At 32.4% G+C, this 16,055-nt stretch overlaps 1 protein-coding gene across 1 annotated transcript in view; it reads left to right on the top strand.

Moving 5' to 3' along the window:
* LOC145254562 (uncharacterized) overlaps positions 1-16,055 on the top strand; it is a 132,199-nt gene that overhangs the window by 60,692 nt on the left and 55,452 nt on the right. Inside the window, exon 2 of the mRNA XM_080113144.1 lies at positions 9,462-9,636. Coding sequence (XP_079969270.1) covers positions 9,490-9,636 — 147 coding nt within the window. The 5' untranslated portion in view covers positions 9,462-9,489. The remainder of the gene's footprint in view (positions 1-9,461; positions 9,637-16,055) is intronic.

Genomic DNA, 16,055 nt, shown 5'->3' with positions numbered 1-16,055 from the left:
CTTTGCTGTTGCGTCCATCACCAAACCGGAAGAGACAAAGGTTTAAATTAAGGCTAGTCAATCGAAAAGAGGGGATGACTTTTGAAAATATCGGCGAAAAAAGCGACCCCTCCCTATAGTAAAGTGCATAGTTGAGGGTGAAGGAATTAATGTTTTTAGCAAATTTCTTGATATTTGTCATCTGAAGGGCCGAGCTTCAGAACGATATTGATCTCATGAAAATCCGTCACCTTAGTTGAAAGTTTTAGATAGACATACAAACATACATTTAAACAGACAGGTGAGATTTATATGATAGATTAGCAGGCCACCTGGCATACCTGGTCGTAAAATACGTATATTTAAATTCATACAAAAACCAAGACATGTTTTTTTTCTAATCCGTTCACTTCTTGTAAGTGTAAAAAAAAATAATGTAGCTGAGATCGAAATCAAACCCTAAAGACAGTGAGTGAAGTACGATAACCATTAGACCAGGTTGACACGATTTAAAGTGTTTTCAAATCTACTTATTCTTAACATAAGGAAGCTCTCATGTGATTGATTCACGCATGCTCATTCGTGAAACGGTTACAAACATAAAAATCTGATGACCCCCCCACCCATGTACCAATTTTTCAATTTTGACCCCTTAGCAGCTCCCCCTCCCCCGGATGAAAACAGATTAAAACGGTTCCCACATGTCTGAATACCCTATATATAAAATTTCAAGCTTGTAGATCAAAAATTTGTTGAGTATGTAGGTTGAGAAGTGTCCTCACACACATTCTCACTTTTATAGATATAAAAGAATTACTCAATAATCAAAGAATCTGAACAATTCTACCCTAATTTTTTATTTCAACTTTTAAGTGTTTTTCTATTTATTGCATCTCTTAACTCATACTGTCCATTTTTAAATTTTACTTTTTTATTCGTTTTTACTTCAAGCAAGGCATATTGCCACTTTGAACTATTTGGGATCTTGTCTAACACAGAATTGTGGGGAGTTGAGCAGTGATGTTTGTTTACATTACATTTAAACTTCTGTAGGTTAGTATAGTCAAGGAAGCAAGAAAAATAGAGGGAATTCCTAAGTCTAGCAGTCTGAGAGAATGAACTATAGTCGAAAGCTTTCTGGCATCTAGAAACAGGGAGTTTTGCAACTTACTGAGTTAGTCGGGAGTATGTGCATCTAGGTTGAACAATTGCTATTTACTGTCAGGAAAATATGTAGATTTTCTCTATTATATACCAGCAAGAGGCGACCAGTTTTGCCCAATCGTAAAATACACTTAAATATATTTTAATTCATGCAGAGTTTGATATTATTACAGAGCCAATTCTCTGTTGAATATTATATTGTACCTAATATATAGTACTGATTTCAAAAGATGTTTAAAAAAAAATGACTTGGCTGCCATGAGCTAGAATTGAAACCAAAACATTTAGCACTCCAGCTGTGTTGCATTCCCGTTTGAGCTATTGATAGTTAGATAAAAAAAAATATTTAAAATTAAACCACTTCAAGTTATGAATAAATTTACACATGCGGAAAAATGTCGACAAGTTGAAATGAACATTTTGCATTTCAACTTGCTGGCATATTTCTGTACGCGTTATTCATCCAAACAAAGATTTTACTTGTTATAAACTATCTTTGGTATATGACTACTATTTTCTGTTGATGTCCATGTTATGTGACTAGTTGTTTAAGAGTTTATCTGTTAAATATTTTCACACACACATCTGCTGTGATATATATATATATATATATATATATATATATATATACAGGGTGTTCACAAAGTCTGGCTACATTATGTAGCCAGACTTTGTAGAAGCATCCTGTAGATTATGTAGCCAGACTTTGTGGGCACCCTGTATATATATATATATATACACACACACATACGTGTGTGTTATATATATATATATATATATATATATATGAGTGCCCACAGTCTGGCTACATTATGTAGCCAGACTGTGGATACTGTGTGTGTATATGTGTGTGTGTGTATATATATATATATATATATATATATATATATATATATATATTAGTAATGCTCAGATGATTAATCAGAAATCAATGAATCTTTACTGTTTATACAAAAATGTTCAGTAAATAAAGCCGTATTTTTATTTGGTATAAAACTATTCATTTTAATTTATACATTTTTATTTTTCACATCCATATTAAACCCTTACCTGAGAAAGTGTTCGACTGAGCTTAAATCTATGGTCCCCCCTCGCCAAACTTTCACAAAAAACACTCATCTAGCTGTAAACACTATCAATAATTCCCCCCACTCTTTATCTGTGCCTAAACCTAAACGTAGATTCCATGAACAAAGCTTCTTTCTTAGAACTGCACGCCTGTGGAATTGTCTTCCGTTTTCCTGCTTTCCGGCTGACTACAATATGGTTGTGTTCAAGTCTAAAGTAAATAAGTTCTTGATGAGCCGTTCCATATAAGTTATCAAATTTACCAAATTTTCATTACCAATGATTACTATATTGTCCAATTTCTACTGTACACTCTTTAACCCTTGAGTGGCCTCTGGACCTTGATAATGTGGTGATGCCTTTGTAAAAAAAAAAAAAAAAAATGTGCAGCCAAAATGTTTGTATAAAGTTTATAACAAATATGTTATAAAATATATATGGCAATTGAAATAAATACTGAAGATATCATTCCTTATATTTTGTATGGATGCATAAAATCTCTATCATATAAAGGGAACTTTATGAGATCGTTCCCTACGGACTCGAAAACGGTGTGACTGATTTTTATGAAATTTCACACAAAGATACATTATTTGCCTGGCAGTGCTCTTAGGTTTTGTATCAGAATGTCTTCGATAAGTATCGATAATCGAAATAATCTGATCAATAGAGGAACAAGCGATTTTGACTAAAGTTAACACCTTACACAGCCTAACATCACAAGTGCATTTGAGAAGTTTGATTACCACACAAGCAGAAAGGCCCGACATATAAAATCAACAGTAGGTTCTTTGATATGACAGGGGCATGTTCAAAATGAATATTTCTGTTTAGAGTACAACTAAAGTATGATACTTAACTTTTGCATTTTAAACTTTAATTTAAGCCCTTATATATATACGAAATAATTTTATAAAATCAACAGTTGGTTCTCTACAGTGCATTTAGACTACAATGTATTGCGAACTAAGTCACTGTTAGAGACATGGGAGCTTCCTCTCGGTGCACCGCGATGAGTTTCCAGCTAGAGCAGGCAATCAATCGATTTGATTGAAAAATGTACAATTTCACCAATTTCGATTATAATGAAAATATAGGAGAGTGAAACATTCGTGTATCATCATTCAATCCCGGGCAACATCAGGTCACCCTGCTAATAATTATATATTAAATATGTGGTGCATGTTTGTTAGGCTATTCAAGTTCCATCTGTAGAGGGTTCCTCAGGTTGCAAAAGATATAAAACATGTTTTTCATCTTTTGTATTCTGGGGGGCCCTTTATGGTGAAACCCGAGTAGTCTGACGACTGTGCACTGCCTTTTAAAACGGTTATTGTTCTGAACACTGTTTTTAATTTTGATTTGATTTTTTTTTTTTTTTTCGAATAGTGACAGTGATTATCTGCGGTTTCTGTAAATGTGAAAGTAAATCTACGTGCAAAAAGTATGAATTTTACTCATTTTACTTCCATTGCTTCCTCCTCAAAAATATCTGAACAATATCTGCAATTATTTGAACCTTTTTTCTATGAATATGTGCATTTTTGTTGCTTTTTTTGTTTGCTTTATGCTCACTGTTTTTTTGTTTTGTTTTTTGTAAATCGGTAAAATTTGATCTATAGTCGCCATTACAATTCGAAAGGTTTGTATCTGTGATAACTTTGAGATGAGAAGTTATTCCATCTCTTCCTCTTCTCTTTCTCTCACACTTTATGCATACTCATTTGGGTTTCTACCTTCTTTTAGGTGGTATTATTTAGATCTGGGTAAATCCCTGCCCTGGGTCAAAAGGTCGGTCGTATTAACCTCCCACTGCGCCGCCTCCTCCTCCTCAATAATAATCCCTTTAGCTTATAACCAATCACTCCTCCACCTGCAACACTTCATGTGAACCAGCTTCACGTGAAAGCCACTGCAAATGCATTTCCACAAACGGATATTTACTTGATTACTTGATTTCGGTTTTGCCTTTTCTCCACACTTTATCTTGTAGATATGTAAGTATAAGACCGATCTATAATTCTTTAAGATTGACTTTTTCTCATTTGACGTTCATCATCGTTTGAGAAATAGAAAAGGTTTTGAATCCTTAACTGAAAAGGGACAAGTTTGTATGAGAGTAGTTTTTGATCGATTTTGTTTATGATCGCATTTACATTGAAAATGGCTGATTGAAGTTTGAATTCAATGCGACAAAGTGCAACGTTGAAAAGTGTTTGCTTTTGAGAAGCACAAATGAACTTTGATACTTGACTTTAGTTTCAATCTTCATTTCGAGTCAAACGTTACTATGTGACTATGAATGCTTTAAAATCGAGTTTCGGGGGGGGGGGGTATGATATAAACACATTTCCGACATCTTTTATTTTAATCTGTATTGAATAAATTTATTGGTTATGCGCATAAATTAATGTGGCATTTCAAAATTCAGAAATGATTTAAAAGTCTTTAAACTCGGCATACTTGTAAGTGTTAATGGACCTGGAGACCAGGGTTCAATCCTCAGTCATACCAAAACTTTGTACATGTGTCCCCTTGCTAAACGTTCAGCATTTTAAGGTAAAGATCAAAGACAAGTGGGATAATCCTTAGTAAGGAGTGGCACCTTCTCCTACATTTCGGTATAGTAGCTAATGAAAAAGGAGCCTTCGGGTTGTCTTTGACTAGAATCGACCACTTAGTTTAAACTAGCGAATAGAAAGTAATTTTTTTTTAAAGTTTAAAGTAAACAATCTAATATTATGGCTCATATTTGGTCCAAACTAAGACTTTGTTGCTTTTGTATAAAAGTTTTCTTACACATTTATTTTAGCAAGATATGAATACGTATTATATGAAATCTACTGTTCTCATCTGGAGTGTCATTTTTCACAATGCTTCAGTCGATTTAACCTCCAACCGAAATGTGAAAATGACACTCAAGATGAGAACAGTAGTTCAAAGATTCCAAATAATACGAATAACTAATCCTCATCTCAAAAATTCAGAAACGTAAGATATGAATATAATTTGTTTACAACTGTTTCTATCTCTCTCACACATACATAATGAGAGAGAAATCCAATATGGCGACGTAATACGTTTTTCCACGTGTGGTTTGAGCTCAGAAGGGGTAGTCTATAAACACTACAATATCTTTTTTTTTTTTTTTTTTTTTTTTTTTTTTTTAGACTTTCCCGAACATTGTTATTTTTGAGGAATATACATTTATCTTTGAGTTTAGTTTGAGTGGTCTTCCGCTATTCAACGAAACGCATATAAGACCTACTATATAAAAAAATTGTTTAAATAATAAATAAAAACTCATGGGTGTGAATCAAGTACATCTTTTGATGTTGGATATGATATGTACGTATATTTCTATACTTTGACGTATTGAAAATCGTCTGCTTTGTATATCAATTCTTTTACCGCCGTTTAAAACTTTGATACTGTTTAACCTCTTTTTCCATTTTTATCTGCTCATTTATCTAAAAAATATAATGTATTAACGTTGGTTGTTTTATTACTGTTAAAAATATATAAAAATATTAAAGACTCTACATAAAATCAAAATGGCTTTAAATGTTTAATTGGCTTTTGGAATTTTTGTAGGCTTCTTAAATATGTTTAGTGTCGAGTCCTCATGAAAACACTTTTAGTTGAATAAAATGTGAAATTGCAAAGTGTCAAAATTTGAGGTTTTCACCTATTTGAACTTTTTCCCCCTAAAATTGAACACGCTGTTAAAAATGAATAGAATTTTGTTGCTTGAGACTTTTATGAAAATGAAAGAAAAATTGAAATCTTGTTTTATTTATAACTAGCATTTTTTGAATAATCATAAAAGGATATGAACTTTTGAAATTAGCTAAAAAAAAAAAAAAAAAAAAAAAATTTAACTATAAATGTATAAGCTCGGTTTTATCATATGAATTATTCTATCCCCTACCAAACGTCAGCTCCAACCTCTGTCATCACAATGTTGCATCTCTTTGCCTGTTTTACAAATATTTTGATGGAACGTGCTTCAACGGGCTTGTGGTCGTCATTCCCCCCTTGATGTAAGTAACCCAACAGATGTAGGTTCTTATGATGCTAGAAAGCTTTCTACTTTTGTATCTTCCTTTGACTTTCAAATTCCTTCTGTTTCCTACTTTTCTGGCTGTACTGATATGTAGAGGTCTGGATGTAATGCAGATAGTATCTCGCTGTTCAATTCCCTTCATATGGTTCCTGTAGACATGATCTCAATTAGTAGCCCCTTGCGTCCAAGTGGCAATATATCTTGTTTAGGGTTAATAAACGTTAAATAATGATAATAATAATAATAATGATCTCGAGCGAATTTTGTTGTCTTAAAAGAATCGTTGCATGGCACACATGCACATTTGAAATAAAAAAAAAATTTTTTTAAATATGCCGGTCCTATGAAACAACTTGGTGTTTATGCAATGACTCTGATTGAATACTGGAGTTGCTAACCAGGGATGCTTCATGTGTGAAGAGACAAAAGAAAAAAAAAAAAAAAAAATTTATCACATGTGGTGGCATGACTGACAACTATTAAGTCAACTGGATAATAAACGTAAACCACACGATGTCATATATATACAACTCAACACAGTCTCGAACAATTCCATTCACACACTCTGGCATCGTCCTGAACAGTTTCATCCTCATGCTTCTGCATGGTCCCGAACAATTTTGTCCACACGCTTTAGCACGGTCCTGGATAATTTTGTCCACGTGACCCAAGGCGTTCCCGGACAATTTTGTCCACGTGACCCAAGGCGTTCCCGGACAATTTTGTCCACGTGACCCAAGGCGTTCCCGGACAATTTTGTCCACGTGACCCAAGGCGTTCCCGGACAATTTTGTCCACGTGACCCAAGGCGTTCCCGGACAATTTTGTCCACGTGACCCAAGGCGTTCCCGGACAATTTTGTCCACGTGACCCAAGGCGTTCCCGGACAATTTTGTCCACGTGACCCAAGGCGTTCCCGGACAATTTTGTCCACGTGACCCAAGGCGTTCCCGGACAATTTTGTCCACGTGACCCAAGGCGTTCCCGGACAATTTTGTCCACGTGACCCAAGGCGTTCCCGGACAATTTTGTCCACGTGACCCAAGGCGTTCCCGGACAATTTTGTCCACGTGACCCAAGGCGTTCCCGGACAATTTTGTCCACGTGACCCAAGGCGTTCCCGGACAATTTTGTCCACGTGACCCAAGGCGTTCCCGGACAATTTTGTCCACGTGACCCAAGGCGTTCCCGGACAATTTTGTCCACGTGACCCAAGGCGTTCCCGGACAATTTTGTCCATGTGACCCAACGCAGTCCCGAATAATTTTGCCCATGTGACGGACAACTCTGTCGATTCGAACCCAAATGCCTGTGTTGATTCAACACATGATTTCAAACGACTTCATAGAAACAACTCAACACGTTACCAGAGAAACCTTGGCAGTTACCTTTTAAGCAACTATGATAACGGCTTTTTATAGCCCTTGGATGAACTCATTTTCGCTGTAGGTAGGCCCAACATTGATATACAATACTTGAGTGCTTCCGTGCATGCTTGTCACACACTTGTTTTTACATAAAAGGACAAGTGACCACGTGATAGAAAAAATGTGATTGGTTATTCTTATTAAAAGCTTTCAACTTTGGAAGCAAATACCTGTGTTCTCTTAATATTGTCCTATCATAAATATCAGCTTATTGGATGATGACTTGTATGTTTCTGTGTGCAATGCTCGAAATTGAGAAGTCTGTACAGAAGTTTTTGTTTAACAATGAGAAAATTAATGATCAATAAAGTTTTGTTTTATATGAAATGTATAACAAAGCATTTTAAAACTTGTCGTAAATCTCGATTAAAATCTGTGATATAGTAATAAATATGCGGTGTATGTCTGTCGTTTCCTTCCTACCTCAGTTGTGAACAACGTTAAGATTCTTCTAACATGAAATTATCTTCAGAGTTGATAACAAATGATCTGGTAAATCGATGTTTGGTTCTGATTCGTCAATTTGTCTTTCTGATCAGTGCAATATGTTAAGAATTATGAAAAATATTAATTTCTTTCCTTTCTATAAAGCATTTTATCCAGAGTTTTTTTGTTTTTTTTTTGGGAGGGGGGGGGTCTTTTGTTTTTTTTATTTCTTCTGTGGGCAGACCTGTTTTGTAATAAGGGAGTGAACTCGTACTTCCTTTACGGTCACTTCACTTTTGCTTGTAAAACAAACAAATGTTTTAATTTATTTATTGCGGACTATTATCCTCATCTTTCTTAGTTGTTGTTTCACAACGTTTCAGCCAACTATTCCTCGGGCCTTCATCAGGTGGTAACCACAACGGGATAGGAACAATGAATCTCCTAACTGCATTCTCAGCAATTACTGCCATCCATAGTTGTAATTTCTGAGAATGCAGTTAGGGGATTCGAAGTTCCTATCTTGTTATGGTTACCACCTGATGAAGACCAGAGGAATAGTTGGCTGAAACGTTGTGCAATAAATAATGAATTCCAATTAAATAACATGTAAATATGTTTGAAGTTTTTTTTTTTTTTTTTTTTTCATTAATAGTTTCTTCAAAATACGCATCCAAATCTAGAGAGTATTTTTTACTCCCGGGCAACATTGGATAGGGACGACTAGCGATTTCTAAAATGTTTTTCATTTGATGAACTAGCTGTATTTATTCGGTGTTTCTCAAGAGTATTGTTTTAATTTTGTTTTGTATTGCTTTTTTTTTTGTTTTCATAAATCAAATTTAATTATTTTATTTAAAAAATTTTTTTTTTTTTTTTTGTAAATGCAGAAGAAAATCTTCATTTATTCATAGATTATTATGTCAATAATTTCGATGCGAATTTCTTTCTTTTGAATGTGATCGCAAAGAAACAAATCGACTTATTTGTTCATTTGAAATTTAGAAATAGATCGCAAGTTGTTAAAAAATCAAGTCTCTCTAAAGAAACATTTGAACACAAATGCAAAATATTTGGGTAGAATGAAACAACAAAACTCAACAAATAATCTCCTTTTTCAAAATCGATATCTATGATATTGATTATATATGCTTAACAATATATAAACAGTATATAAAAGATGATCCATCTATGTGTAAACTTGAATTCAAATTTTGCATTTATACATTTAGAATTATACTAACAGTAAGTTCTTTGCTTCTTTACCTTATGAAATCCACTCTGCGAATCTTTGTATTCAAATATTAACCCTTTGTATTTCTTTCTTGTAGAATGCGGTTTTGGACTTGACCCACAGCTATGGATGACGTTGAGCTCTTCCAGTTCCCTGAGAAGTGTCTCTATGAAGACACGTGGGACCGTCATCACAGTCTCTCTCTTGCTACAACGAAAGGATTACGAAACCCTCCAGGAGAAAACAATTGTTTTTTGAATAGCGCTGTACAGGTAAGATGCAAATTGAAAATATTCTTTCGAAATAATATTCTTTTCTTATCCAGAACCTCAAATTACTCGATATAATTTACCTGTGGAAGGCTGCATTAACGGAAACAACCACAATATTGGTCACTAAAGTTTTAACAATTTTACTGTTCCTATTTTCTTGTCTCCCCATGAGGGCAGAGTTAGACACAAGGTCGATTTTTTTATTTGGGAAAAATCCAGCTCCCCAAAACGGGTACTCTAGATTGGAATAAAAATTAAAATTGTCTCGGTCATGAAGGATTTCTCCTCCACTGACCAAGGCAGAATAGGTGAAGTGTAGCATCAGAACAGATACTACACTGTGATCTTTGCCCGAAAGCCACGCTGTTTCTTATTTGTTCCAATTAACTTCTGAACTTCTTGGTGGATATTTTGGAATTTGGGAGTCTTTCAATCAGTCAATTCTTTGGCCAAATGTTCTCATCTTGCGTGTCATTTGCACAGCGTTTCTGCTAATGCCACCAACTTTCTTCAGACGTATTTTGTCAAACACTGGAATCTGTCTGTCAAATTCAGGAATCTGCACAGAATTTTAAATGGAACCCTTTTATTTAATCCATTGCGTAACGGATAAAGTACTTGGTTAAATAAAGTTGAAGGTTCAATCCTCAGTGTGGGTGATACTCAGGATTTTGTAAATTACTTAAGACTTTTATCCAGTCATGACTGATGGGACATGAACATGCTGCTCCTGTGGATTAAGTAAATTGTTCCGTACAAAATTCTGTGATGATTCCCAAATTCAACAAGATACATCTGAAGAAGGTAGGAGGTTATATTGACAGAAACATTGCAAAAATAACACTCAAGATGAGAACGGTAGTCCAAGGAATCCAAATAAAATGAATTATCAATATTCATCTAAAAAATTCAGAAAGATAAAATCAGGTTAGGAATCCTTGGACCTGGAACTCATAATTGTTAACTTATCTCTTGGCATGGCACAACAGTTAAAGGCGCTGTTTGATAATTAGTTCTTAGTAGTGATTGTGTGGAGGTTGGAAGTTAAATCCTTACAGCAGGTATTAATGACTAAGAATGATATAATTGACACCTCTACCCAGACATGGCTGATGAAACAAAAACAATCGACTCATATTGATTAAATAAATGATCCCGTTTAAAATTCTGTATATATCCTTAAATTAAACAGTTTGAAAAGATGCACCAGAAGATGTTCAGAGGTTATATTAGCTGAAATATAAAACATGAAATCAAGATGAGAATAGTAGTCAGAATAACCCAAGTAATCTAAATCCTAAATGCATATCTCAAAAATTCTAAAACATAATATTAAATTATTACGTTTTCTACAGTAATAATTTGACAAAATACAAAATTCACATCGTATTTACTTTAATTACTAAGGATTGTTATTTCAAAAAGCATCCGACGTTCAGCTTTATTTTATAAACAAAGGGTTATCATTATATGCATTGTTGGCACATTGGGAATACAAACGTCATTTCCGGTTAATAAGTCAGATCTTACCCCAAAATATTGTTTATGATTCTTTTCGTAAATTGAAAAAATGCATCTTAAGGTCAGGGGAAACATTATGGAAATAACAGCTAAGATGAGAATGATAGTCTGAATAATACAAATTATCAATCCTCATCTAAAAAATTTCAAAACATTAAATGTTAAAACATGATCTACAGAATTTTTCATTTTATTGTTTTTTACTTTTTTATGATTTGGTAAAAACTTAGAAAAAAAAAATGGCTGTTAAAAAAGGCGAAGTTTAGTAATTACTATAACATGCAGAGTGACCATTTATTTTTAAACAAAGCACGTAACAGACATGTCCGAACTTGCAAGTGTTTTCCAAACTGTTACATTCAGATGAATGCCTCTTCATCCATGTCATCTTAATCAATGGCAGGTGTTGCAGTTTTTTCAGTTTTGTTTTTAGTTTTGCTTTTTTGCTTTTTATTCCTGCATTTATTCCATCTAATTTTTTGTTCAATTCTATCTCCTTCAACTTTAGTGCAATATGATTGTGTGGCATTCATCACCACTATGCTTAAATTGCAACCAAATACAATTTTTGCAACCAAATGATCCAAATATTGTCACTTGTTCACTCACTGGTCACTTGTTTGCCCAAGCTCTCACTCATTGGTTCACTCTTTACTTATGTTTTTGCTTACTATCTTTCATTCACCCAATCTCTGCCTCTTTCTTGCTATCTTTCATTAATTCTATTCTTTTCAATTGGGCTATTTCTCGACTCACCTACACAATCTGTATTTTTTTTTAATGTGTTTAATTGGAATTGTCCAAACAGTTTGACCAGCTGTTGTTTGTGGTTATCATGCTGTTGTACGTTGGTCTTTCTCTAACTGCCAGATCGTTTTACTTAAGTGCTCTCTACTTAATTGCCGGCTATTCTTCGTACACATGTGCATCACATTTTTGCCATGTAACTAAACATAAAGGAATGTGTACGCAAAATAGAATCAATCCATATTTTCAAGAGTTTTATTTCATGACTTAAAATATGCAGTCATAAAAAATACTAAACTCTTATTTCATATGCCACATAGAATCTATACTAGCTGACCCGACACAGCATTGCCCAGGATTATTTATACTTTCTCTAACGAGACCTGTGGAAATTCCACAGCGGATTCTTTCATATGTAATATATTGATGTTGGCATTCTGTGGATGTTCAGCGTAAATGGAGACGCCCTACTATTATAATTCTTTTGTGAAAACTGCAAAACTAAGCTAGCAGGGACGCTTTGCATAGACAGGTTGTAAAATACGCTTAATATGATACTTTGATTCATGCAGATTTCGTATATATTATTATGGTGTCAATTTTCTATTGATTATTATATATTATAAAGTTGTGATTTCAAAATTAAAAAATATATATCCATGACTTGAAACCAATACTTATGAAGAAAAAATATATGTATACATATATAACTTTAGTTTCTTCAGTTTTAATCGAAACCAAAACTTGTGAAGAATTTTTGGTAAAATTATTTATTACAAGAAATAGAAGATCATAACAATTAAAGGACAGTCACTCAGAAGAAAAAAAGATGTGTGACACACTAACACACACTATTGTATTAATATATAGATTTCATATAAATTCCATATTACTGTAAAATCCTAAATAAAATTTTAAAAAATACATTGAAAGAAATTAAGGAATAGAAGTTGAAGAAAAAAAAATTGTAGACAATACAGTAGAACCCCGGGGATATGGCATTAATCCATTTCAAGGTTGCGATTATAAGGTAAAATCGCAATAGTCCTACGAACCTGTGAAACAATGGATAAAAGTGCTAGGTATAATCAGTTCTAAGTGTTTGTATTGTGGAGATTGGAGGTTCGACTCTCTGTCCAGGTGATACTAATTACAAATTACAGCTGTTACCCTGGACCATGGCTAATGAAACAGGAGCTAACTCTGATCTATCAAAGAGTTCTGTTTGAAATTCCATAGTTTAACAAGTCACATCAGAAGAAGGTCGAAGGTTACATTGGCTGAAACGTGAAAATAACTTGCAAGATAAGGACAGTTTGAATAATCAAAATAATACCCATCTTCAAATTTTCAAAACAAAAGTTTCTGAATATTGTTTTTGTTAAATAACACCTTTCTGTCATGGCAGAATTATGGTTTTATATTTGTTAGAGAAAAAATTTATGCTTATTGAAAAAAGCTTTTGTAGCTAAATTCAAAATTCTTTGAATAAAAAATTTATTCTAAACTGTATTTTATTGTAGATAGTATTTTATGAAAGTTATAACTTAAAAAAACATGACCTGCTAACTAATTTGAAAAACAAAATCATTTTATATTTGTTAAATGAAAACAAATGGAAATCTCAGTAATTTGTATTCATGGGTCTTATTTTAATTAATTAGCAGAGTGTTGCTTGGGACTATTAAAAAAAGAATTTGTACCTATTTTTTTTTTTTTATATGCCAAAAATGATTTTTTTGTCTTTTTTAAAATGTTTGTTAAAAACAAAATCTTCTACTGCTGTTAGTAATGATAAAAAAATATTTATTGATTTTTTTTTTTTTTTTTAATTAATAGTAAAACTAAAATTTATAGATTATCTTCCACAAGTGTATTTTACGCTTGAGAAAATATCTGCATATTTAACATGTGTTTTTACAATGATTGTGAAAAAATAACTACTTTATAGTTAAATATTTAGAGATTTATAATGAATCTGAATCGAGAATTTAGTAAGGAATCAGTAATTGCATTAGAATCGGAAAATATTGGAATCATACCATCACTAGTAAATAACAAAGAATCTGTTTGGCTGACTATCAAACTCACTACCATGTGTATGTGTAATATATATATGTTCTTATATATAACATGAAATAACCTTGATTCCATGCAATAGCCTGATGAATTCTCACGAAGATGAAATCTAGAAAATTCTGTATGACTTTATTACCATATATATTTTCCAAATTTATATAATAAAATTGAAAAGGTAAAGTTTTAGCCGGTTAAGAGAAGCGATTCATAAATTAAAAAGATGAAGAATAAAAACTTTACAAAATCAATAAGGACAATAATGAAAAAAAGTAAGAACTTTTTTAGGTCTTCGCATCTACTCCTTTCCTCATTGCTAATTTTTTTTTTGTTGCTTTTTTTTTATTAGCCCTCATTTATTTCATTCCCTATTTTTCATTTCTAATCTAAATGTTAAGTCAGTTTTTATTTGTATAATGCTGACTTTTCTCCTCTTCTGATGAGAAGCATTTAGCTTTGAAATGCTTTGGCCTAAAGAGATTTTTTCCTACTCTTATTTCTATCCTTATTCATTTGCTGATACAATAAACTTCTATGTAACTTTTATCCCTGATCTTTTTAATATATAATATACGATGAGAATATTGGAAATAGTATTCTGATCAGACAGGAACATTGAATGAATATATATATATATATATATATATATAATATAATATAATATATATATATATATATAATATATATATAATATAATATTATATTATATATAATATATATATAATATAATATTATATTATATATAATATATATATAATATATATATAATATAATATTATATTATATATAATATATATATAATATAATATTATATATATAATATAATATTATATATATAATATAATATATATATATATATATATATAATATAATATATATATATATATATAATATATATATATACACACACACCTGTGACTCAAGGAGATACAATCACCACCACAATTTCCTTTTCCATTCATTTGAAAATTCATAAACTATTACATATCTATTAATGCCTGACATAGTTCTATGAAACACGGAGTAGTAACCATAGTTAAAGACTTAAACAGTACTGAAAGGAAGACGATAATGAAATACCAAGGTCTTTTGTAGGACATAAATAGAAACTGGAATCTTAGGAAGATTTCCATCATTCCAGTAATAATAAAACAGTGAAATGAGTTGTTTTGTTTTTTAAACATAATTTAATCCCAGAACTAATGCATATTTTAGAATGTATCTTCTGTTATTACGTATATAACATTATATGACACATGTTGAACTCGTATTTAATATAAGTTTTCTTCACCAATATTTTTTTATTTTTATCTTTGAGCTTAGACAAAATGCTAGTTAAAATTTGGTTGAAGGTTAAGCGATTCTGTTAAATCTTTCTAAATGGATTTCCCACGTTATATAATAGTTTGTTTGTTTTTGTTTGTTTTACATAAGTAAAAGAAACTTACCTTGAGGGCCTCGAAAGTTTAAATTAATTGCCCGATTTATGTTTTTGCTACTTTCTGCTGCAAAGTTCTCTTGGGAAAGTTGTTTTCTGTAAAATTAACAAAAACCTTTTTTAATTTAATCTTTGAAACTTTTCAAAAGAAGCTTTGTGTCAGGATTAAAACATCAAATTGTATTACGTGTTGTCTCCGGTTTTTGTTTTGCTTTTGTATTTTGTCTTGATCCTTATCAAGTATCGCTAGACGACGTTCACTCAAGTTTTAAATAGGAGTTTCATTATGAAAGGTAGAGATAGAATGAAAGCCGTAAAATTATACAGATATGAAAGGCGTATAGGTATTCATTTTTGCAGACTGTTATCCTCATCTTTATAGTTGTCTTACCACGTTTCTGGCAACTCCTTCTCTGGCCTTCTTCAGATCGTTAATGGTGACGAGATAGTAATGCTGAGTCTCATAACTGTATCTCCAGTTATTACTGTCTTCCATAGTTGTTGTGTGTTACTGTCTTCCATAGTTGTTTCACCACATTTTTGGCCAACTCGTCCTCTGGCCAGCTTTGGGTAGGATTGAAACCACTATTTTCAGACATTGCTCAATGAGCGACTCAATGGCTATATCCACTGCACC

This window comes from Euprymna scolopes, chromosome 30 (assembly GCF_053919585.1).
Source record: "Euprymna scolopes isolate OS-2025 chromosome 30, ASM5391958v1, whole genome shotgun sequence".
Classification (NCBI taxonomy): Eukaryota; Metazoa; Mollusca; class Cephalopoda; order Sepiida; family Sepiolidae; genus Euprymna; species Euprymna scolopes.
Note: the sequence above shows the minus strand (reverse complement) of the source record. Positions and strands in the feature narration are given on the sequence as shown.